The sequence below is a fragment of the Chelonia mydas genome, chromosome 6 (genome assembly GCF_015237465.2).
Source record: "Chelonia mydas isolate rCheMyd1 chromosome 6, rCheMyd1.pri.v2, whole genome shotgun sequence".
NCBI classification, from domain to species: Eukaryota; Metazoa; Chordata; order Testudines; family Cheloniidae; genus Chelonia; species Chelonia mydas.
In genome coordinates, this window is record NC_051246.2 from 22,492,338 (window position 1) to 22,517,253 (window position 24,916).

Below are 24,916 nucleotides of genomic sequence, written 5' to 3' on the forward strand. Positions count from 1 at the left end.
ACGGCAATACCATGTACGGGCCTTGGGACCCCAGAAGGCTTATCTTCACATACTGGCTGTGTACACAAATCCCCAAACTCCAATGTATTAGTGCAAATAGCTAAAACAGTCAATGTAGCCCTCTGAGGAACATGTTACCAAACTGTTAGTAAACTGCATTAAAAAATAAAAAAGCTCAGTTGGCAAGTTAATTTGTATCCGCGCACATAAAAAAAATTAAACTTTTGGAACAGACTCCTGAGGCACTGGATTGATGGCTCAGAGGCTTTTATAAACCTAAGTACATAAAACGTAATATAAAAGTGGGTTTATCTCACCTAAACAGATTCATCAGCAAATATATTAAAAACCAACAACTCTCAAGCCAAGCCCCTCCTCTAAAGACGAGGGAGAGACTTCAAACTGCATTTACAACATGCTGAAGTGGTCAATGCATCTAGGTGCTGGCAAACCAAGGCAGGATTCATCGCAAGAAATCCTCCCCAAATACACTCCGCCAAAACTCCCTGCCATTTACAACAAGGGAGCTCCAGCTCAAGTAGCTCTGCTGATCTCATACCATACTTGCTGCATTTGCAAGAGACAGTATCAGGTTACCCGCAGCCAAACCAGTCAGAGCTTCATAAGTGATAAATTCAAAAAAAAAAATGCAGTGCCATTAAATACCAGATCTGCAGTAATTTTCTACGCTTAGTTTCCTTTATCTGAATTGCATTATCTCCAGTGAAGACAATATTGTTAATTGAGAAGGAAGAAGCTATCAGTGATGAGCTTTTCAAAACTTTTACATTAAATTAGTTTTTAAAGTTCTGTTCATAACTATAAAAAAGGCTTTTTTATACTTTTTTTATAAATAAAAATTCAATGTAACTCAAGTGTAAAGTATCTGAAGTGCATTGGAAGGAAGCTACCCTTGGAAGGCTACCTTTATATAGAGTATCCCTAATCTAAAGCGATTAGTTTTAATAAAAACGGTTACCTACTTCTGAAACTTATTCTTCGAGATGCGTTACTCATGTCCATTCCAAGTAGGTATGGGTGAACCGCATGCATGATTGTCAGGTTTTCCCCCTAGCGGTACCCGTTGGGTCAGCTCTGGAGCCACCTGGAGTGGCGCCTTCATGGAGGTGTATATAGCTTCCCTACCGACCTACGGACTCTTCAGTTCCTTCTTGCCAGATACTCCAACAGAGGGGAGGCAGGTTGGTCGTGAAATGACCATGAGCAACACATCTTGAAGAACAGTTATGAAAGGTAGGTAACCGTTTTTTCTTCGAGTGATCACTCATGTCAATCCCAAGTAAGTGATGCCCAAACAGTTCCCCAGAGGAGGGGTCAGACTTCATCAAGTTGCAGACTCTACCAAATGTGGCATCAACCCTATCCTGTGGTGATGGCAAAGTGAGATGGAAAGGTATGGATAGACAACCAGATTGCTGCCCTGCAGATATCCTGAATGGGGACCTGTGCAAAGAACACTGCAGATGAAGCCTGTGCTCTGGTGGAGTGTGCCGTGAACGCTGGGGCTGGAATCTTTGCCAGGTCATAGCACATCCTGATGCAGACCGTGATCGAAGAAGAAATTTGTTGGGATGAGATAGGAAGCCCTTTCATCCTTTCAGCGACAGTGATGAAGAGTTGCATCGACTTTCTGAACAGCTTTGCACACTCGATGTAAAAAGCCAGTACATGTCTAACGTCCAGAGCATATGCTCTGTCATTGGCATGCAGTTTCGGGAAGAACACTGGCAGGAAAATATCCTGATTCATATGGAACTGCAAAACTACTTTGGGGACAAAGGCCAGGTGTGGCCACAACTGCACCTTGTCCTTATAGAAAATTCTATAAGGGGGCTCAGAAGTTAATGCTTTGGGCTCACACACCCTTCTGGCTGAAGTTATGGCCACAAGGAAAGCCATTTTCCAAGAGAGGTAGAGCAAAGAGTAGGTTGCTAGAGGCTCAAAGGGGGGTCCCATGAGCCTCGAGAGGACCAGGCTGTGGTCCTGAGCACAATGGAATTGGGATACTCTACAATTCTGTTCACTCCCACTCACCTTCCTTGTTCCTCTTCAGGGACCTTTCTCACAAGCAACTCCTTATGCAGGAGATGCAATTGCTCCTTCTACTCAGGACGGTAGAGGAGGTTTATCTGGAGTTCAGGGGCAGGGGGTTTTACTCCTGTTGTTTTCTACTCCCCAAGGCCAAGGGTGGGCTCAGGTCTATTCTAGACTTGCGAAATCTCAACAGATTCATGAAGAAATTGAAGTTCTGCATGGTATCCTTGGCTTCCATCATTTCCCTCCCTGGATATGGAGCCACCCTCAACTTGAAAGATGCATACACTTCCACATCTCCATAATCCCATCCCACAGACATTTTCTGCCATTTGTGGTCAGAGGCCTGCACTATCAGTTCACAGTCCTCCCATTCGGACTATCGGCAACCCCTAGGGTGTTCACCACGTGCATGGCGGTTGTGGTGGCCTTTCTTCGCAGGCACCGGGTGCAAGTCTTCTCATATCTGGACGACTGGCTCATCAAGGGCAGATCTCCAAGCCCAGGTGGAGGAACACGTGAATCTGGTGCGGGCAATGTTCCTCAGACTCGGTCTCAGCCTCAACATCGCAAAATTGACCCTGATCCCCACTCGGCCCCAATTAATTATGTTCTCTGTCTTGTTTCAGAGTAGCAGCCGGGTTAGTCTGTATTCGCAAAAAGAAAAGGAGTACTTGTGGCACCTTAGAGACTAGTACTCCTTTTCTTTTTGCGTTCTCTGTCTTGGACTCCACCCAAGCAAGGGCGTCTCTGCCCGAGTCTCGATTTCTGATCTTAAGTGCCATCATCGAAGGTCTCCATCGGTTCCCAAGCACAACAGCCAGGAATTGCCTAAGACTGCTGGGTCATATGGTGGCTTGCACCTACACAGTGCAGAGAACAAGGCTGCTGCTCCGCCCTCTCCAGACATGGCTGGCTTAGGTGTACAGGCCGAGTTGGCACCCTCTGGACAGGCTGGTCACACTGCCTCTTCGGGTCCTCCAGTCCCTCTGGTGGTGGCTACAGCTGCAGGTAGTCTTTATGGGAGTACCTTTCTCCAAGCCACAGCCATCACTGTCACTAGTCACAGATGTATCGGTGGTGGGGTGGGGGGCATGCCTGGGCAATGTCAGGACTCAAGGTCTATGGTCCCAGGCAGAACTATTGTTACAGATCAGTGTCAGAGAGCTGCGAGTGGTGTGTCTAGCTTGCCAGACATTTCAGGCTGGTCTTCAGGGCGAGGGGGAGGGGGGAGGGGGGAGTGTGTGGATGAACAGTACCACAGCAACGTGCTATATAAACAAACAGGATGGTGCTCACTCCTTTCCCCTGTCCCACGAAGCTCTCAAACTGTGTGACTTTTGCATCTCCCACTTGATACAGTTAGAGGTGTCATACCTGCCGGGCTCACAAAACAAACTAGCTGATTGCCTCAGCAGGTCCTTTCATGGCCACGAATGGTCTCTCCACCAAGATGTTGCCAGCATTATCTTCCAGTGCCAGCAGATCTGCTCCTTCCTGAACCACAGCCCCGGCTCCATGTTGGACACTTTTCTCCTTTCGTGGATGGGAAAACTTCTGTATGTGTTCCAACCCTTCCTTCTCATCCACAAAGTCCTCCTCAAGGTCCGGTAAGACAAGACATCGCTTATTTTCATAGCACTAGCAAGGCCCCACCAACACTGGTTCTCCACGCTGTTAGACCTCTTAGAGGACGCTCCCATGATTCTGAACCTCATCACGCAGGACCACGGCCGCCTCCAGCATCCCAATTTGGATTGTCTTCACCTCACAGCACGGAAACTCCATGACTGAACTCGTCAGAGCTTCAGTGCTCTGATTTGGTTAAGGAGGTTCTTCTGAGCAGTAGAAAACCCTCCACTCCCGCCACTTATCTGGCCAAGTGGAAACTGTTCTCTATTTGATCCTCCAGAAGGGTACCCCTCCGCTCCAATCCTCAATCCCCTTTATACTGGACTATTTACTAAAAGCAACAGGGGCTGGCAGTCTCGTCAATTAAGGTGCACCTGGCGGCTATTTCTGCTTTCCACCCAGGTGTGGTGGAGAAGTCAATATTTGCTAGCCCCATAGCTGGACACTTCCTTAAGGAGCTAGACAGACTATATCCACAGGTGGCAACAGATCCCCCGTTAATAGCTATTAAAAAGGTATTACCAGCAGGAGAGTGGGGTGGGGGGAGAGAAAGCCTTTTGTAGTGGTAAACACCCATTTTTTCATGGTTTGTATGCATAAGAACATCTTCTGTATTTTCCACAGTATGCATCCGATGAAGTGAGCTGTAGCTCACGAAAGCTTACGCTCAAATAAATTGGTTAGTCTAAGGTGCCACAAGTACTCCTTTTCTTTTTGCGAATACAGACTAACACGGCTGTTACTCTGAAACCTTCAAAAGTTTGGCTTTGTGCCCCTGTCATAAATCTAAAGGGAAGGGTAACCACCTTTCTGTATACAGAACTATAAAATCCTTGTGGCCAGAGGCAAAACCCTTTCACCTGTAAAGGGTTAAGAAGCTAAGATAACCTCGCTGGCACCTGACCAAAATGACCAATGAGGAGACAAGTTACTTTCAAAGCTGGAGGGGGAGTGGGGACAAAGGGTCTGTCTGGGTGATGCTTTTGCTGGGATCAGGTCAGGAATGCTCTTCAGAACTTCTGTTAAGTTAGTAAGTAATCTAGCTAGAAATGCATTATATTTTCTTTTGTTTAATGGCTGGTAAAATAGCTGTGCTGAATGGAATGTATATTCCTGTTTTGGTGTCTTTTTGTAACTTAAGGTTTTGCCTAGAGGGATTCTCTATGTTTTGAATCTGATGACCCTGGAAGGTAGTTACCATCCTGATTTTACAGGAGGTGATTCTTTTACTTTTTCTTTAATTAAAATTCTTCTTTTAAAGATCCTGATTGCTTTTTCATTATTCTTAAGATCCAAGGGTTTGGGTCTGTGTTCACCTGTACAAATTGGTGAGGATTTTTTTCAAGCCTTCCCCAGGAAAGCGGGTGTAGGGCTTGGGGGGATATTTTTGGGGGAAGACGTCTCCAAGTGGGCTCTTTCCCTGTTCTTTGTTTAATACGCTTGGTGGTGGCAGCATAGGGTTCAAGGACAAGGCAAAGTTTGTACCTTGAGGAAGTTTTTAACCTGAGCTGGTAAGAATAAGCTTAGGGGGTCTTTCATGCAGGTCCCCACATCTGTACCCTCAAGTTCAGAGTGGGGAAGAAACCTTGACAAAAAGGTGGTTACCCTTCCCTTTAGATTTATGACAGCCCCACTGCTGTTTAGCCAAGCCCTGGCCCTGGCCCGAGAAGGATTGCGATGGGTGCCTCCTGTTACTCCTGCCCTGCTTTCTACTAAAATCCCATCTAGGAGGGGCAGAGTAGAATCGCAGAACAGCTTGGGGGTTTAAACGGCTTTGAGGGGCCAGTGTGTGAATCCTCAGGGATTTAAAGGTCACCCGCGAGTCCTTAAGGCTATGCAGCCTTGAGTTCATCCACTCTGCAAACCGGCCTGAGTAGTCGAAGGGCAGATCCTGGATTGTATTTTGGACCTCTTGCGGGAACCCAGAAACCTGGAGCCAAGAGCTGCACCTCATATAGTCATTGCTGTGGCCACAGTGCAGGTAGCCGAGTCAACGGGGTCCACGGTGGCCTGGAGAGAGGTCCTGGCCGCCACCTTGCCCTCCTCTAGGATCGCTGCAAATTCAGATTGAGAGTCCTCCAGGTGCAATTCCTGGAACTTCGCCAAAGGAATTGTAAGCATAGCGTCTTAGGACGGCATGTTGGTTAGCTAGTCAAAGCTGGAGCCCCCCAGGAGTATACTTTTCGACCAAAGAGGTCCAGCTTCTTGGCTTCCTTGCATTTAGGCGTGAGCCGCGGTGGGCCTGCTGCTCCTTATGGTTAGCTGCCTCCAACAGTAGGGTCCCAGGCAGGGGGTGGGTAAAGAGGTGCTTGTACCCTTTGGATGGCACCAAGTATCCCTGCTCTACCCCCTTGGCTGTTGACGGAATAGAGGCAGGATTGTGCCACAATACCTTGGTAGTGTTTTGGATAGTTTTAATGAGCCAAAACTACCCTCGATGGCCCCTCAGGGGCCAAAATATCCACCACTGGGTCAGTGTCCTCCGCGACCTCCTCCGCCTGCACATTAAGGTTTTGGGCAGCCCTCCTAAGGAGGTTCTAATGGGCCCTAATATCCATAACAGGCAATGTGCTGGATGTCCCCACCACTGCCTCATCGGGGAGGATGAGGACGACCCCTTCGGTGGCACGGGGTCTGCCTGGGTGTCGGTCCCTTGCCTTGCGCAGGTGGCTGCCGTGGTACCTGGTGCCATGGTGGCTACGGTGCCGGCGCTCATGCCAGTGCCCTGTGTTGCCGGTTCATCAGCCTGAGCGCCCCAACCACAAGGGGGTTCTCGGGTGACCAAGGAAGCTGACGGAGGTGCACGGACCTCTGATGCCATCGACATGGCCCCATACTCTAGCACTTGGGCCTGGTGATAGGTTCATGGTGTCCAAAAGGGCCACTGAGTAGGCCCCTGCCACTGAGAAGGCCAGGACATTATGGGCACCGGTTGCCTTTCATCCTGCCTGGGGCAGCGCCGCGAGCAGTACCAGCTCCAGCAAGACATGTAGGAGTCTGCCTCCGAATCCGAAGAGAAATCCGAGCCCAACCATGGCAGAGCGGATCCAGACGATGCGGGGGAACGGTGCCATATCATAGTGGGCTTGCCCCCGTGGCAGAAAAGTGTCAGTACAGCTGTTGGTGCTGTACACGGGTTGATGGGATAGGGGACTGTGCAGTCATGGCAATCAGGTCCCTTGCCGCCTAGAACATGTCCGGTGTGGAGGGAAGATCCAGATCCTCCCCCAGTTCCTCCTGCACTGTGGAGTCCACCAGGACCAAACTGATGGACTTCCCTGTGAGGCAGGAGTCAATGGTGCATAGGTAGGACCACGGCCAAGTGTCCTATCAGCCTTTTTGTTCTTGTGCGGCATCTCTGACTGTGAGTAGTGTCGTACACTGGAGCTGGTTCCCGGTGTGGGGAAATGGCGGTGCCGGGGCTCCTTAGACAAATCCTTCCTCAGCACTAAAACCTCCCGCACAGACGCCGGGGTACTCTGCACTGAAGTTCTCTGTGCCGGGTCTAACACCACCTCGGGGCGAAGGGCTGACTCCATGAGGAGGACTTTCAGCCTAGAGTCCCATTCCTTTTTAGTTCTGGAGGTAAAGCCCCTGCAGATTTTGAACCTGTTGGACTGGTGACTTTCACCCAGGCACTTGAGAGAGGAATCGTGTGGGTACCCTTTGGCCATGGGCTTAAGGCACGACCCAAAGCCCTGAGACGGAGGCATGCCCCGGTCTCACAGAAGGGAAAAACCCCAAATGTAAAACTAACATATACTAAACTACAACTAAAGCTGTATAACTATTTACAGATAGACAAGAAAGATGACCACTAGGGAAGCACTTGCAAACGCAAGAGAGCTGTTCTAACGACTGTCACTGGCGGTAAGAAAGAACTGAAGAGACGGCAGGGACCTATATACACAGCCATGAAGGACCCAAAGGGTACCGCTAGAGGAAAAACCTTCCAACAATCGTGCACGCGACATGCACACGCCTACCTGGAACTGACATGAGCAATCACATGAAGAAGCAGCTCTTTTATAATGGTAACAATTTTCTAGATACTAAAGACATTTTCTCCATGAACACACAAGACCATACAGCAAGTTAAAAAGGTTACTGGCAGCAGGTTAAATCTAGGACTTAAGTTCACTTAGGAACAGAACAAAAATGCATACAGTAACTCCTCACTTAACATCGTCCCGGTTAATGTTGTTTCACTGTTACGTCCCTGATCTATTAGAGAACATACTCATTTAAGTTGCGCAATGTTTCCTTATAATGTTGTTTGGCCATGGGGACTTGGAACCAGGGTGGGCCAGCAGCCCCCACATCAGTTCCCCTCCACCACCACCCCCCGTGCCTCCCAACCCTCGGCGGCCCTGCGGATCAGCAACTCCCCCCTCCCATAGCAACCAGCTGTTTCACATTCATTCAGGAGGCTGGGGGGGGGGGGGGGGCAAGGATGTGACATGCAGCCTCTTCCCTCCCACCCAGAGCCTCCTGAACGCCCACGAAACAGCTGATTCGTGTGGGCGGGAGACATGGTGAAGGAGGGGGGAGGCTGCACACTGCGTCCTCGCTCCTCCCCCCTATCCCCTACAGAGCCACCTGAACACTGCAAAACAGCCGATTGCTGCAGGCAGAGGGAAAGGGGAGACTCCGCACCTCCCACCCACAGCATAATCATAAGTACCAGCTATTTCACGTACATGACTATTCCCAAAAGAGATTCTGAAGGCCAAAAAAAAAAAAAAAAAATCACACCACGTACCTGAAATCCTATGTGCCAGCACCATGCCACACTGGAGTTTTGTCATCTGTTATGCGAGAACAGAGATGGAGCCAGTGACATGACTCTGTTTAGCGTAAAAGAGCAAGGTTCATTTTTATCTGTTCAGGTGTGACTGAGCCTTTAGTTAGTGAGGGCGTACTGGCACACATTCAGGTTAGTGGGCTTCAGTGTTCCTTTGCAGTTAACTTTTTAATGTTTATAAACCTGGTATACACTGAGGTGGTTTAAAGCATAGCACAGGTTTTTAGGTTTCCAAATCTGTGAACCTCTACCTCTGAGATTTTATTATTTATTTTTGCTGGTCATAATGTGGGAAGGTATCCTCTCCACCCTCTGCTCATGAGGTTATGTATGTGTCTTGTAGCACTCTTCTGAACACCAGCTGGAAGGAATTTTTTTTCCCCAGTAAGTGTGGACTGATTCTTTTCTTGTAGAAAGCATGTAATTTTTTCAGGTACACTGATTAACACAGAAAACAATTGGGGCCGTTAAACTTTCTTCAAATTCCATAGAAAATTAAGTTCAACTATATTTTCCAGTACAGTGGTGAAATGGGTGTTTATATACACAAACATCAACATGCTTAACTACTCACTTTCCCCCCAAATATGTAGTATTTCAGTCTGTTTAACATGGAATATGGGAGTTAGGTGAGAACCCATTTCAGCGTATGTATGACTTATTAAAAGACATTTTAAGTAGAACTGTATCCCAAACTGCATTATAATACTGTGCCCAAACATTGCATTCAATGGGAGATTCAACTTCCTTTATAGGAACAGAGCAGACTCCTGAAACTCTTACCACAAAAGTGGTCCACAGTCATGCAAATAGTCCCATTGTCTTCAATGGGACTGATCAAATGATTGAGCATTTACATGATTAGGTTCCAAGTTAGTAAATTGTTCTGGATGAAACTCCATGACAATGCTGGAGCTGTCAGATCAGGAGCTTCATTCGAATAAAGGTGGGCAGATGTATGATAAGTCTTAGCTCTGTTGCTAAGATAAGGAACATATTTTCAGAAAAGTTCTTGGCAGATTCCTGAGGCAGCTGATTTCAGGCCGTCAGTGTTCAGAATTATAATCTTCACTTATAGTTCTCTTACCCACAAAGCTGGGAAATGAGGCATGTTTTCTTTGTTTTGCTGCTCCAGTTCCACTTAACAAAATGCATATTAGACTAGTTTGACTCCAAAGAAGAATTCTGTGTACACTGGGGACAACACCTGATTCCCATCAGGCTACAGAACTGGGCTGACATGAGAATTCAAACATCCTCTGGTCAGTGAAAGCAGAAACATTCCTCTAATGATTTGGACTTGATGTAATGCAGTATGAATGTCATGGATAATTCAGACCAATGGGGAGAAACAGAATCAAAACCACTGTTTAAACAACTTCCGTCTCCCCTTACCCCTCCCCTCAAGCATCCTGACTAACTTTACAGCACAATATATATGCTAAACAAAGCCTTTGTTTGTTAGCATATGTATTGTGCTGTTAAAGCCATATAAAGAATGAATGCCCTCCCTAGCCACCTTCAGCTCCTTTAAGGAGCAGAGCACAGTTTCATCTATCCGGAGGTGGGGGCTAGCCCCAAGTCTTTCCATTACCCTGTACCTGCTAAAAATCTCTTGCCGGTACTGCATACTGGAGGGTACCACAATACTTGCACTACTGTGTGTGCTCCAGAGGGATAGCATGGGTTCATCATCACGTTGAATTTCCCCAGGGAAGTGTTTGCAGCCTCTGCCTTGTGCCTCCTCCCTCAGTGCTGCCTTATAGAATATGAGGCTACATTAACAACAATGTGTTTACCCTGGAGGGCTCACCTGAGTGCTAGTTCATCATTTAGCAGCAAGGCATTCGCTGGGAAATATCCCACCTGATATCAACACGGTTGCTTTAGGAGAAGCTCACGGAGCTTGTGAGCAGGACCCCAGACAACCCTCTGATTAGTGACCGCAGGAAGATTTAGGAAAAGGGGAGCTGCTGCTAACATGTGTGAGCAAGAAACAGAAAGGGCTCAAGGAGCTGAGATAGGACATTGTTCCAGTGGCCCTGTGCAAGTCTGTTTTAATTGTAATGGTGGAGGGCTATGTAACACTCTTCATGCAGATCAGGGCGGAAACTACTATAGCAACAGACATTATACTAGACTACATTGTGTCTGTACAAGTACAGTATTCCCTGAACATTTCTAGCTTGTTGTGATTGTACAGTATCACCCAGCATTGACAGTCAACCCCCACCCCCCCAGCAAGTAATTAGTGGAGTGCCTAGCAGTAGCAGTACCACTAGCAGTAAGAAAACCAGGAAAACCATTAGTTTGGGTACTAAAACAGACGCTTTAAGGCGTTTTGACACAGGCGAGTGTGCCCTAGACACTGGCATCGCTCTGGTCTTACTCCGACCACTGTGAGAACAATTCAGAGTAATGCTGACAAGATCAGGGCTAGTGCTCAGTGTGTAACACCACTTAATGTTACTAAAATAAGTCAATCAAGTAGTTTGATGGAAAACAGAGTGTCGTCTCTCAGTGTGGATATAGGATCAAAACCAGCAGAACTTACCTCTAAATTTTCTAGGCAAGGCAAAAGGCAAAAAAATTTTTTGTATGACAATTTGGAGACAAACCAAGGTGAAGGATCACAGCCAGAGACGTTCACCGCAAGTCGGGGATAGTTTGATTGGTTCAAGAGGCGCTTCCACCTCCATAACATCAAGATGAAAAATTCCCTGACTATCTCAAGAAAATAACTGAGGAAAGCTGCTATTCACCTAAGCAAGTCTTCAATGTTGATGAAATGGGCCTCTACTGGAAGAGGTTGCCTGAACGGACTTATATTTCCCAAGAGAAGACAGCACCCGGATTTAAAGCAGCTAAAGACCCCCTAATCTTGCTTTTAGGTGGTAATACTGCCAGAGACATGAAGATGACAGTGTACCAATCTGAAACACCACGAGCTCTCAAGGGATTTTCAAAGGAACACCTACTGGTCATTTGAAGATCCATTAAGGAGGCATGGACAACTAGCTATTTTTTCAGAATGGCTGACACTCTATGCCATCCCTGCATAGAAGGAATACTGTGCCAAGGAAAATCTTGATTTCAAAATTTTATTACTTATTGGTAATGCACCGGCTCATCCAATTAACCTGGACAACCTGTGTGAAAACGTCAAAGTTGTCTTTCTGTCATCTAACACCACATCACTCATCCAACCCACGGACCAAGCAGCCATCGCTGCATTTAAGGGGTATTCCCTATGCCTTACTTTTGACCAGCTCATCAGAGGCACCTATGGGGAAGGCAAGCCTACGATTCGGGAATTTTGGCATGACTACAACATCCGCAAGTGCATCGATAACGTCGGTAAGTCCTGGGCTGAAGTTACTCAGGCATGCATGAATGGTGTGTTGGGAAATCTGTGGCCTGAATGTGTCAATGACTTAAAATGATTTAAAGATGTTGTCCCCACTATGAAGATATCCTCGGCTTCGCCAAGAAAGTGGGTTTTGATGAGGTGGAAGAAGCCGACGGTACACAACTTCTGCAATCACACGGAGAAGAGCTAACCAATGAAGATCTGATGCAACTAGAGGTGATGAGAGCAATGGAAGAAGAGGGCCGAGAAGTAAAAGAAGAACAAACCCATCGAAATTTGACTGCCAAAACGTCCTTCTGAAGCTTTCCAAATGACGGAAGCTGCTGGTTTGCAAATCCTTAGCAATGATGATCTTAACAGGGAACGCAGTTCCAAAGTGGTTAGGGGAGTTGGTCATGTAATGAATTGCTATAAAGAAATTTACCAAGGAAATAAAAAAAAAAGAAAGCAAAACAATCTCTAGATGTGCTTTTTTGAGTTGGAAAAGTTCAGCAAGAGGATCAGCCAGACAATCCACCCTCTGACTCCACCACCTCAACCTAGTTTCACAATCATCATTGCCTAAATAAAGTATTAAATTGTTTAAAACTTGTACTGTATATGTACTAATGTCTTTTGTCTGGTGAAAAAAATTCCCCTGGAACCTAACCCCCCCCATTTACATTAATTCTTATGGGGATACTGGATTCGCTTAACATCGTTTCGCTTAAAGTCACATTTTTCAAGAACATCGCTACAACGTTAAGCAAGGAGTTACTGTACAATCAATTCATAGCCAGTCACTTTAAAAAAAGCCCACAACTTAGTTGTAGGAGTACTACAATACCCAGAAACTTATAGTACAGTATCTTGCCTATACAGTACCTAATTCAGGTCATGCTATTACTACCTCTTTCAAGCACTAGTATCACACACACGTTTTGTTAGTTTCCAAAAAGGCACGCTGCCACAAATACACAGCAATTCAAAACAAGACTCTAAAATGAACAGTTGGGAACTACTCAGCATAATAGTAAAAAAATTCATGGTATTCCTGAATTCCTAGAGTTTTACAGATTATGGAACTACATCTAGATACCATGTATTTAATTGAGGCCTTAAACAGGTCACACTGCATCTCATAGTTGTGCAATCCTAACTCATGCACATGTTTGAAACATTAGGCTTCCTAATACAAAAAGCTATAGTTCCAGTTACAATGGAGATCAGAACTATATTTTAAAACAAGGCCCAATGCTGAACTTTAAAGATGCAAAGAAACAATTAGGTCATAAAGAAACCACCACCACCACCATGAGGCTTTCAAAAAAAGCCTTCTTTACATGAATAACTTTCAGGAAAAAAGCATAGATAGTTTCTCAGAGCTAGCCAAGTAACATTACTAAAGGGTTGTACATTTTATTGCTTCTGCAGGAACAATGCTTTGCACACAGGAGGGGCTCCCAGAATCCCTCCATTTTCCCAAACAAGTTCCCCTTGTTATTGTGTTACATCCAAAACAGAGGCCAGGTCTCAGAAGTGCTTTGCTGGTACTGGAATAGAATAGTGGCGAAGTGCTGCTAGTGTAAATATACCAGGTCACAAAAACCACACCTCATTGCACTCCTGAGCAAGGTAACTACTATGCTGGCATACATTTGTAGTGCAGACCTGACCAATCAGAGAAATGCCATCGAGTGTAGGGCCTTGCTTAGCATGGCCACCAAGAGACAAAAAAGTAGAACCTGACCAATTAACAGAGGAAAGGATTTTTAGTCAGGGAAGACTGACTTAATGAAACTGGTGCAAACTCATACCAGTTTAAAACTGACAAGCTAAACCAGTAACAGTTTTAAATTGACATAAGTGTGACCACACTTGGTGTTTGCAGCAGCTTAACCATGACCTGGTCTGACCCTTTTTTACCACCATAACTATACGGATAGTGGTTCTCTCTTTATTTTTTATTACAATATTTCACGCCAACAGAACTCCCCTAATGTAGATGTAATTACACTGACATATCTTATTTCAGCTGAATAAAGTGACATAAGCTATACCAACTTAACTTCATCAACACTAGCTGTACCAGTAGAACTGCATCTACAACAGGGTTTTTGCTGATTTAATTATACTGGCATAGTTAAACAGCAGAACTTAAATGTAGACAAGGCCTAACTGGTTTAAAAATAACAATTAAAAATGTTCAAAAACTGTTTCGGCCAACTCTTAAGAAGGCAGTTTAAAACACAAGGGTCTGAGTTAAACTGATAAAAACAAACTGGGAGAAGAGAGGTCTTGTGAGAGATTAGTCACTTTTGCAATTTCTATTTAAACACAGGAGTTTATACCAGTGCCACCATATACGTTTAAACCACCTGAAGTTAAACTAGACTAGCATAACAGACAGGCCTTAAGAGTTCACCCATGCCAACCACTATAACAAGTCATAGTTTTACTTACATTTAATACTTCTTGCCTGGGCTGTGGAGGTTCTATACAAGTCAGCAGCCTGAGCAACAAGTCCATAATAGCAGAGGTCCCTATGTGCTTTATAATGAGGTCTACAAAATCATGTTTTTTCTTTAAGAAATCCACAATCTAGAAGAAATAATAATAAAAAAAACAAGTTTACGTTTTGCTGCAAGTACTTTTTCTTTATTTCCCCTGGTAGATTAGTATTTCAAATATGTTCTGTTTCACAAGTTTTGAGAGTGGTGAAGGCAGGAGAAGAGATTTCTTAACAACATGTTCAGCCATCTAGAGTGGGCAATCCAAAGTTAGGCAGACTTTATAACACTGTCCTTTTAACCTGAAAAACAGTTTAAAGCACTTCAAGCAGATCTTTAGTTGTGTTATTAACACCTTATTTCTCCTTTTTTTATTTAGTCTATTTACTTGTTGCATTTCGTTTAGCTTGGACAATGAAAACCAAGCCTATTCCACTTTCAGATTCTTAGTGCTGTAGTATTTGGATTTTAAACACTGCATGGGGATTATTTAAAAACTTTTCATTAGAACTGCAAAGTGTGAACACATTTCTTATTTTTCTTTGGCTTATCTACAAAATCTAAGTTGTGTATGACAAATAGAAATGTGGGCCAAAGAGATTTTTTTGGAGGTGCTGAGTCAAATATAAGTAGATTTCTTTAGATTCTTCCCAGAGAAATCTGAAGAAGAATACTGTAAACTCTCACTTGGCACACTCAGTGGAAACACACAAAAACCTTTTGAAGTGATAAACACCCATTTTTTCATGGTCTGTGTGTATAAAACATCCTCACTGCATTTTCCACTTTATGCATCCCATGAAGTGAGCTGTAGCTCACGAAAGCTTATGCTCAAATAAATTGGTTAGTCTCTAAGGTGCCACAAGTACTCCTTTTCTTTTTGTGAATACAGACTAACACGGCTGCTACTCTGAAACCTGACACAAATTAAGTTATCATGGCTGTTAGAAGATTATGGGATGGAATAATTTATGCTGAGGATGGTTTCTAAAGCAATTCATAAAATTAAAGCAAGCATTGAAACAAAGCATTTAAAACATAAAGGGAAGCAGCATGAACAGAACTGCATCGTGAGAGTACATTGTAACAGACACTAATTCAACCTGTTAACAGGTAACCCGATACCACTATACATACTATCTAGCCACTGAAATCCAATGCATTAGATCAGTATCACAAAAGTCATTCAATTTCTCTGGCACTTATTTCAGCTAAGTCCCAAAATTTGCCCTTTCCCAAAACTTAAGTTCTTGAAAATTGCTTCACAAAATATGGTTCCACTAGCGAAAACAAATTGTTTAGAACAGCTGCGGAAACACAGATTTATCAATAGGCTTTTTTTATTTTTAGAAGGAAGATGCTCCTTCACCCATAAGGCCAACAATAATCAAATCGTTTTACCCAAAACTGTTCTTGAAGAGTTTCAGGAAAGAGCAAATTTTCCTAGGTAGATGTGGTATGTGTTGGGGGAGCAGACAGTACTGAACTACAAGGGGAAGGAGGAAAGAACCCCAGTGGAACAGGATATAGTCCTGGCATCACAAGAGAAAGGACACTTATTCTTGATAAGCATATATGGTAGCTGTATTTAAGGAGTCAGAGGTAGACGATCCCAGCCACTGGGACCAGTTACAGTTCTGTGGTCTGCTCCATTTTAGACCAAGTTCTTGCTTGTGTACAGATTTCTTCATACAAAGAGCTTTTTTTTTTTTTTTTTTTTTAAATGGCGGGGAGAAGGAGATGAGTAAGAAGGGAGGCCCCAGTAAGAGCTGTCTGCCCATCTTACCTCTGCAAAGCAATGATAAGCTAAACAAATGGGGATAGCAATAGCGAGCTGTAAGATGGTACTGCAGCTCTCACATTTTCTGCAGCAATTCTCTTCTTTCTCCGCCACCACTCCTGACTTTAACGTACTATTGGAATCACAAACATCCAGGCTGAAAAAAACAGGTCAGAAAGCTACACTGTGGCTGTGTCTATGCAGACAAAAATTGAATTGCATAATTCATCACTGCTCCAACTCCACTGGTTAGCAACAAAGGAAGCTGTAGTGAAGACTGAGCTCAGAGCCCTGTCTATACATTACAGCTTCCACCAGTCGAGCTATACTGGTGGTGAATTACACCCCCAAATTTTGCCCAGAGAGAAGAGAAAAAGCATATCTACTCTACAAGTAGAACCTTACAGGGATATTTATTTATTTATTTATTTATTTTTTTACACACACAATAGGGTTCCATTAGAGGAGGCCACATCATTTAGCATGAACCATGCTGGAGTCATGGACCATCTACAGGTTTAGCTTTCAAGTACTGTCCATACTACTAAAAAAGAACTACTTTATCTACATCAGGGACAATCTTCCTGTACCCTGATCCAACACTCTACTGTAATGAGAGCCAAACTACAGCCAGTTAAGCTCCATCTAACAGGATTTACTGTTTAATTGGAGCCACCCACAACTTTGTACAATACGGTTATCCAGTCAGTCCACTTTCCAGGTCTCTTTCTGGGAGGAAGAAAAGAAGTGCGTTGCACTATGAGGAAAAAAACCACCACCACAAAACCTGTTCTGTTTCTGGAAGTAGCAGCTAAGGCAATATAGACAAGCTACCCAGAATCTACATGTACAAGAATAACCAGTGTGGTAAGCATGGACAGGCCATGGCTCTTCACACAGCACTGTACAATGCAAAACGCTTTGTATACTCCGCAAACAGTTAGCTACAGTTATCAGAACCATGCTAAAATTTAAGTAGACTCTATCTTTGGCCTGTGAATAGGCCTAAACAGACTACTAGTGATACTCTGCCGCTATCATCAGATTAGTAAGCACAAGAGACTAGTAACAAGGCACAGAATGGGTGATTTCTAGCAGTGCTAATGGCATTACTTATATTGGAGAGAACGGATTTGTATATACAAAAGAGAAATCTTACTTAACTGAGACAAACTGAAGATATTTTCAAATATTTTGTAAAGGTTGCACTATATAAGAATTTTAGAAAGGAGAAGGGTTTCCTCCAAAGACGACTAGATGATCATGATAGTCCCTTCTGGCCTTAAAAATCTATTAAACCTCTTTAACTAAAGGATGGTGACAGCAAGCAGTCAATTCAGGAGTGGGCAGAAGAAAATACTTCCCCTTAGTAACACATTTCTGACCAGACAGCTGTTCTGATAAACAAAGTGAGGATAAGTCAGTGCGAGTTACCCAGATTTTGTTAATATTCTTAAAGTGTTCATCTCTACTAGAAAACTTTCTATTGTCATGGAAAAAGCGAATCTGGTTGCTTGATTCAGCGACAATCTTTTAAAATGGTAGCCCTACAAAGAAGCGCAGCTCAATATTTCAGCTATTGATGCATATGCTACAAACGGAAGAGCTTATAAATATTTACCTGTTCCGGTTTTCTACTGATAAGAATACTTAACACCTTGCTGAAGAAACTGGCCAATAAAGGGTTGAGAGGGGATTCATTTAATAGGAAGCTGTACAGTTTCATAAGTAAGGACTCTTCTTCTCCCAGTCTATCATTGATCTGCGAGACATCTGACGTAAGAAGCTCACAAGATATGTTCGGATACCTAGAAAAGGGACACCTTCCATCACTCATGCTTATAAAACAAATATTACACAGTAAAATATGGAATCAAAACGAAGCAATTTGGTGGGCTTGTTGGACAGATATGGAAAACTGTAAGGCTGCTGATTTGCAGAGAGTTGGGTAAGTTAGTCTAAATATGAATGTACTGGTCTGTAAAAAGGTTTTATGCTTTTATTCGGAGATCAGGAGTCTCCAGTCTCCCACTATACTTGAGTGTCAGAAGCAATACAAATAGTATATGGTGAGCTTTTAGCTTAATATCTACTGGTTAGCCCTCCTGTCTGAGCACTAACCTCCCCACTTCAGAAACCATTTCCCATTTTGTCTGGGGGAAAAAAAAGAGGAGGGAGCGATTCAAGTGTCAGCAAGCGAAGAACAGATAGTACTGATACTCGGTTTTGTTCGTAGAGTTCATATGAAGACCACAAAGTCAGCATGATCATTTCTGGATCAATAACATTTTTAACATGTTTGTTAAAAGTCTCCCTAATTCAGGCAGCAGCATCTCTCACAAAACCCGACAAAGTTGACTAGTATTGCTTCATGCCAAGTTAGAAACATATGCACTAGGACAGTTTAAACTACTACAACATACACAATATGTACATGCAAAACAACATAAGGCTTTATCCACTTTACATTGGGTAGCTATATAGCAAAAAAGAATTTTCCAGTATTTTAGTAGCAAAGGTATGCAGACCCACAGTCCTGTGCATTTATTCACTTAAGTTTATTTCTTTAAAAAATGCCTTTAAGTGCTTTAAAAACAAAATTTAAACTAACCAATAGTTAGCATATGGACTTATTTTAGCTGCATGGATATATTACAATAAGGGCTGCGGGGCAGCATCTCAGTTACTTTAGTTAAACATACCTAGATCTCTACCCAAAACTTAACTAGAAGCCACAGCAAACTATGGAGGCCTGACATAACATACTCTTTGCCTGAAATACTGTTTATTATGATGGCAGCCACATTATGCACTTAGTTTTCAAGTGATCATCAGGTGCAGCTCCATGTAGAGTGCACTGAAATAGCCTAAGCTAGATGAGAAAAGTGCTTGTATAACTGTTGCAAGGTATATGATGAAAAGTCTGAACCCTTTTTTGCCAAACTCATGAAAAACAGTTCTTGGCCACATCTGCAGTTTGATCATAATATCTCCACACTAAAGGTTCATAATTAGAGATTAAGCACATTCCCTTACAGCGGTAATAGACTATCATTCATCCCCAATGATCTTCACTAGCCATTAACGACATGGGTACAAGTGTTTGTGTGGAATACACCACTATCAAAACCCTATTAGTATCACTCTATTTCTAATGATACAACAAGGAGTGAGGCTTTCTAGACAATCAGTTGAGATAATCCCCCTTCAATGCACCCTTTCACCATTTGGGCACCAAATCAATTTAGGGAGAGTTTTCAGAGGAAGAGGGGACCTTAACCACACTAAATGTATAAACATTAACGGGAGTCATGATGTTAAGTAGCACAAAACACTCAGAAAATCCAAGACTTACTATAAAAGCAGAAGACAGAACTTTTAAGTGCATACCAGTGCCACTACAGACTGGCCTACAGGAATTAAATATTGATTTCTCCTCTCCCTACACCTCCCCAGTCTCACAGATAAGTAGTGTTTTCCTACTTGTATCTGATCTTTTCATCCATGTCTTGAGGTGGTTCTTCTATAATAAATGAAACTAAATCTTCCAGACATTCTGATTTCAACAGAAACTCTATAAGTTTGCGATTCTGAGCTTTGCATTCCTGCAAAACATCCTCCTCGTCCATCAATTCCTTCAGCGTTACATCTTCTCTTTCTAGAAGTGTGTCTATGTGGGATGACGAATGGAGATCAAATTTCCAAAACATGCTGGTCTGGACAAGGAGAAAAGCATATGTAGAGTGTTAATTTACTAATTTATTTTAACAGTTGTTAACTTGTAGTTCTCCCCAACAAAAAGCCATGAACTCCATTATATCCATTTCATAGCCTCTAAACCCAAAAGGAACCTGAATGCATAATACAGACACCACTAAAGCTTGAACAAGACACACATTATCAGATGCTGAAAGATTCTGCATGGACTATAGCTGGGGAATTTTACTGTAATTCACGAGTGCTGAATGATAAGCCAATGTTTTAACTCTTCAAAAAAATTAGCTAGATCCAGAATTTGAACATTCTACAAAGACATGACATGTTAATGCTGTGTGAAAGAAAAAAAAAAGTTAACTCTGTTCCTAATTTTTTATTTCTCTTGTACTCTGTTAGATATATTTGTATAAAAACAGGGGTTTTGTTCACTGGTCCAGTTGCTTATGCTCCACTTCAATCACAATCTTCAGTAAGGGTCAGATTCAGACAGCCCGCTGAGCAGCTGACAGGGCTCTTTTTTGGACAAAGGAAGGTGCCAGAAGCTTCCCCCAATACTGCCTAAGACTGGCAGAGCTAATGCTCTGGCACACACACACACGCTCCCTAGGAGGCTACAGAAGGAATTCCTGTTGACAGTCAGAATTTTTCATAGGCACTCCAGCCAGAACTCAGGCTTGTTGCACAGATATTGCCCTTGGTTCATACTCTTGCCTTAAGTGATCTTGCACACAAATGCTGTTAAGGCAATTGTGATAATCAAAGAAAGAATTACAACTTCAGATTTACCGGATAAAACACTCCTGCTTTTATGCGTATATCCTTAGTAAACCACCACAAGCACTCCATCCCCAACAAGTTATGACCGTAGCATTTAAAAGTACTACAGAGTTATTTCCATAAGACATTGTCTGGTCTTAAAGGAAATCTTTTTTCATTCACATACGATGAAGGAAGTGGACTCAAGGGGATTTTAAAGCTATAACCAGTAATTAAAAGAAAGGGTTTTTTCCTGCCAAGCTGAGTCTTTAATAGCATTGTTTAAAAACAGTCTATGGAGAACAGTATGAAATGTTAAAATTTTGTAACAGGTACCTCTACAATTAGAGGCCTTTGCACCAAATCTTCGCTACTGCAGTACATTAGTGGCAAGAGAATTAGCTTTTTTAAGGGCTACAGGGATATACAGAGACATGTATACTTTAGCAGAAGTGTCCTGTGAGCTGTACTTTTTGGTATTCAAAATCAGTTTTAGAGTGCACAGGCAACAAACCCAAACTGTATGTTTTGCATTTGTCAGACATGTGCCTGATACAGCCTACAAAAATTCATTTAAATTAAACATTTCATCCACAGTACCTAGAATGCAGTCAATTTACTTACAAATAAAATCTGTATATATAGTAATTTCTGGAAAAAAGTTAATTTAGCATGTAGATCAGGTCTAGCTGACACAAAGTGTCAGAGTTCAGCATCACAGTGTATATATCAAGGCAAATATATTTTTGCAACAGCTAGCATAACAGGGTCATTAGGTGTTGTTACTACTAAAATTACATTACAATAAGGTTTTGTGTGTACACCATGCCTATTTTAAATATATTTAGCCAGGGTAATATTGTTTTCCAGTGTATCATGCAAATCTCTTAAACACCCCATATTAATCTTAAAATTGTTTAGCACATCCAACAATTTTTTTTTTTAAACCAGGAAACAAAATGTACTGGGGTCACTGAAACTGATACGGGAAAGGAGTAAATAAAGTTTTAATTTAACATACTATCATTTTGAATCATCTGAGATCCCATGCAAGAATTAAAAAGGAAGTACAAATAAGATGTTAAGAATCAGACAGAACAATCTTACCTACCAGTTAAATTAGTAAGTTTACAAGAGTAGTCAGAATCCATAAATTTGATTTTATTTACAATAGATGTGTTAGCTTGTAATTTGATTTAAGTTTATTATATAATTGTTTTCAAAAACATTGGCTTATTTGTTGTTACAGCCACGCAACCATTTACTATGGACAAATATAACAGGTGTATTGTTGACCAACAGCAAATGTATATTTCAATCCCATTACAAAGGATCAACTACCATGCCCACCCACAATTAATACAAGTTGAAGCTTTGGAAGTAGCAGCTATTAGTGTTAAGAATTCCAGACATAAACCCCTCTGCAATGACTGAGGAAGAGACACTCACCCAAGCGTCCTTTCAAAATCTGTTTCAATAATTTCATTCAAAATCAATTTAACAATGGATAATAAGAGAAAAGGCATACTACTGCAAACATGTTACTGCGTTATTTCACAAACTGTCTCCCAGGCAAGCTCTGTTAGGGGTGCTCCCTCAACATGGCAGGTGCCGAGCAGAGATTATTCCATCACTTTCCAACAGGAGCCCAGGTCCCTTGGAATAAGGAAAAATAAACACCGTAAAATGTGCCAAAGGGGAAGTCCAGGAACCCTGAAGAGAAAAGAACTTTCTTAAAAGTATGATTGGCAGTTACCTAGAGGACTTAGAGCAGTTCCAAATGCACACAGCAACTTTGAAAAACAGGCAAGTGACAAGTTCATCTCTACCGCTAGTTTTCTTCTACCTCCTCCCCACACCAAAGATTTCTATTCTTTAAAGGGGAACTTTCATGTATGGTTACACAATCCTACTCCCATTGACCACTACAGGAGTACAATTAGGCCCAATACATCCATAGCCCAGAAAAAGCCATTCATTATAGCTTGCTCTTTAGATTTTCAACCATCTCCAAAGCCCAATTTGGACTCAAAGTTGCTTTCAGTATCAGGTTTCAGTATTGGTGTGAGCGCCTGAAAACACGTTTGTTGCTTTCAACACAAGATGCAAAATTTGAGACTTTAAACATGAAGCATGCTCAAAAAAGTAAGTATCAACACAAGCAACTGCTTCAGGATAACTTTATAAGAGTCACTCTTAGAATTGAGAAGGGTTCTTTTAAAAAAGAAAACCATGGTAGTCAACAGCTAACAAAATGGCTCTATGAGCATGATATTACATTGCTTATAGTATTTCGCTAGTTAGCTTTGTTGTCTTTTTTCAGACAGACTACACAAGCCCAATAAGAGGCCTGTGTGTCACCATAAACATGTACTGTATGTATTTCAGAAGATCTCTTAACTCACTTTTTTAAAAAATACACAAAGTTAGTGCAAAATAACGTAGTTCATAATCCCAAACGAATCGGGATCAAATGTTTGGAGAAGCTACAGCTTCTCTCCTAGTAAAAGTGTGAACCAACTTATCTTCCAAAATTGGTTTGGCCAGGAAATTGCCTAATTTACTCGGAAGGGAAGAGAAACAGTACCTACAAACTATGAAGAAAGTGTCACTATCTGAATTATAGATCATTAAGAAGTTAGGCTGGTTTGAAATTTTAATTTGCTGATGTTTATTTGCTTCCCTTTAGCAAAGCAGTTATCCCTTCAAAAACATTCCACACAGCAGAGTCTCCTTGAAAATTCACATGCCTGTTGTAGCTATAGAAAGCATACTGCAATCAGGCAAAGTTAATAATTTTTTTTACTGAGAGTGGTTTGGAGCTCTGTCTTGCTCCATGTGAGGTCAAATGAGAGTTTGCCATTGTCTTCAGTGGGAGCAAGATTGGTAACTCCGCGCATCAGTATGTTACCTTCCACTGGGTGGTAGAAGCTTAGAAAGGACACAAGAGCCAAAGATTTTCTTTCACTTAAAGAGATAGCCACCCATCTTTTGGAGTTACAGGACCAGGCATGGCAGATGTGCGCAGTTTATTAAGGTTAGATGCAAGCCTTCCCACAGCTGGCTGATTTTGATCCTCTTAAAAAAAATAAAATATCCTATTTGTAAATGTTTAACATTTAGAACACTCTAGTTTTCAACAAAAGCTTAGAATAAGCTGAGCATTTTAAGACAAAAATGGCTCCTCTCAAGTTTTGCAGTCTTGACAAAGGTAGTAAATCTGTGGCAGAACTGGGAACAGAACCCCGATCTCAAGTGGTAGGCCCATGTCTTAAGTACTAGACTGGTGCCTCTCATGCAATTTTATTAAAAATCTCCAATTAGGTCTCCTATAAAAGTCAGTAATGCTTACCTACATTTGAAAGTACAATGAAATCTCCTATACAAGTGCAAAGCATTATTAATCACCCCATTTTTCTGACTGAGTAACTAAAGGGGGGGGGGGGAGAGAGACTCTCTCGAATAGGAAACACTGCAGCCTAAAAGGGTTCCACAGCCAGAGACTACTCTATGTCCTGCATCTGCTAGCACGATAGGATCTCTTTTTAAGTTACTTTGTAAAAATCTGCATTTAACATGGAGAGAAGATGTGCATGTTAACTACACAGCTATCACACAAGGACTGAACAAGGTGGGTCTCCACAGAAGGCCCCACCTCAGATCGACTAAGGTGAGAAGGGAACTATTTCAGCTGTATAGCCAGAGATGATATAATCTGGAATTTTTAGAAGAGTAGGGCTGACCACAAAGAAAGCTGTATTAAAAAGTTGCATGGCTACAAGTTCATGAGTCAGGAAGTGTGAAAACTACAGTTGCACATTCAACACTAATACATATGCATTACAGTAGTCTTGTATGATCACACAACTACTTATCTCATGGTACAAGATGTGATACAAATTCCTCCCCGCCCCCAACACACTCACAGGTGTGCATGAAACAACCTGCCACCTGTCAGGCTAGACACTGGGAACTTACTACTAACTGACAGACCCTACCCCATGGACTAAAGAATCATCTCCTCTAGCTGAGGGCAGGAGGTTCTTACCCTCCTTGCAGACCAACTAGCTGAGGAAAACATGACTGCTAGCATAACCAAGTGCAGATAACTTTCAAACAGCCCACAGGTGGGACAGAAGAGGCCACAGAGGTGGAGAGGAGACCAACTCCATTACTGCATACCTAAAGAAGGTTGCAGAATACTCTGGAGATGCAGCAGCTTTTACAGAGTTAAGGTTACAATCTGTGTCCTATTGTAAAGGAAGTTGTCCCCCCCTCCCATTACCCCTCAAAAAATCCGCATGGGTTTTCAT

General features: G+C 42.6%; 1 protein-coding gene across 1 annotated transcript in view; it reads right to left on the bottom strand.

Annotated features, from left to right (window-relative positions):
• The window catches only part of PPP6R3 (protein phosphatase 6 regulatory subunit 3), a 100,998-nt gene that overhangs the window by 71,807 nt on the left and 4,275 nt on the right, over positions 1 to 24,916 (bottom strand). Inside the window, 4 exon segments of the mRNA XM_037899523.2 lie at positions 14,304 to 14,441; positions 17,752 to 17,938; positions 19,614 to 19,846; positions 22,132 to 22,259. Of these exon segments, the coding sequence (XP_037755451.1) occupies positions 14,304 to 14,441; positions 17,752 to 17,938; positions 19,614 to 19,846; positions 22,132 to 22,143 (570 nt within the window). The 5' untranslated portion in view covers positions 22,144 to 22,259.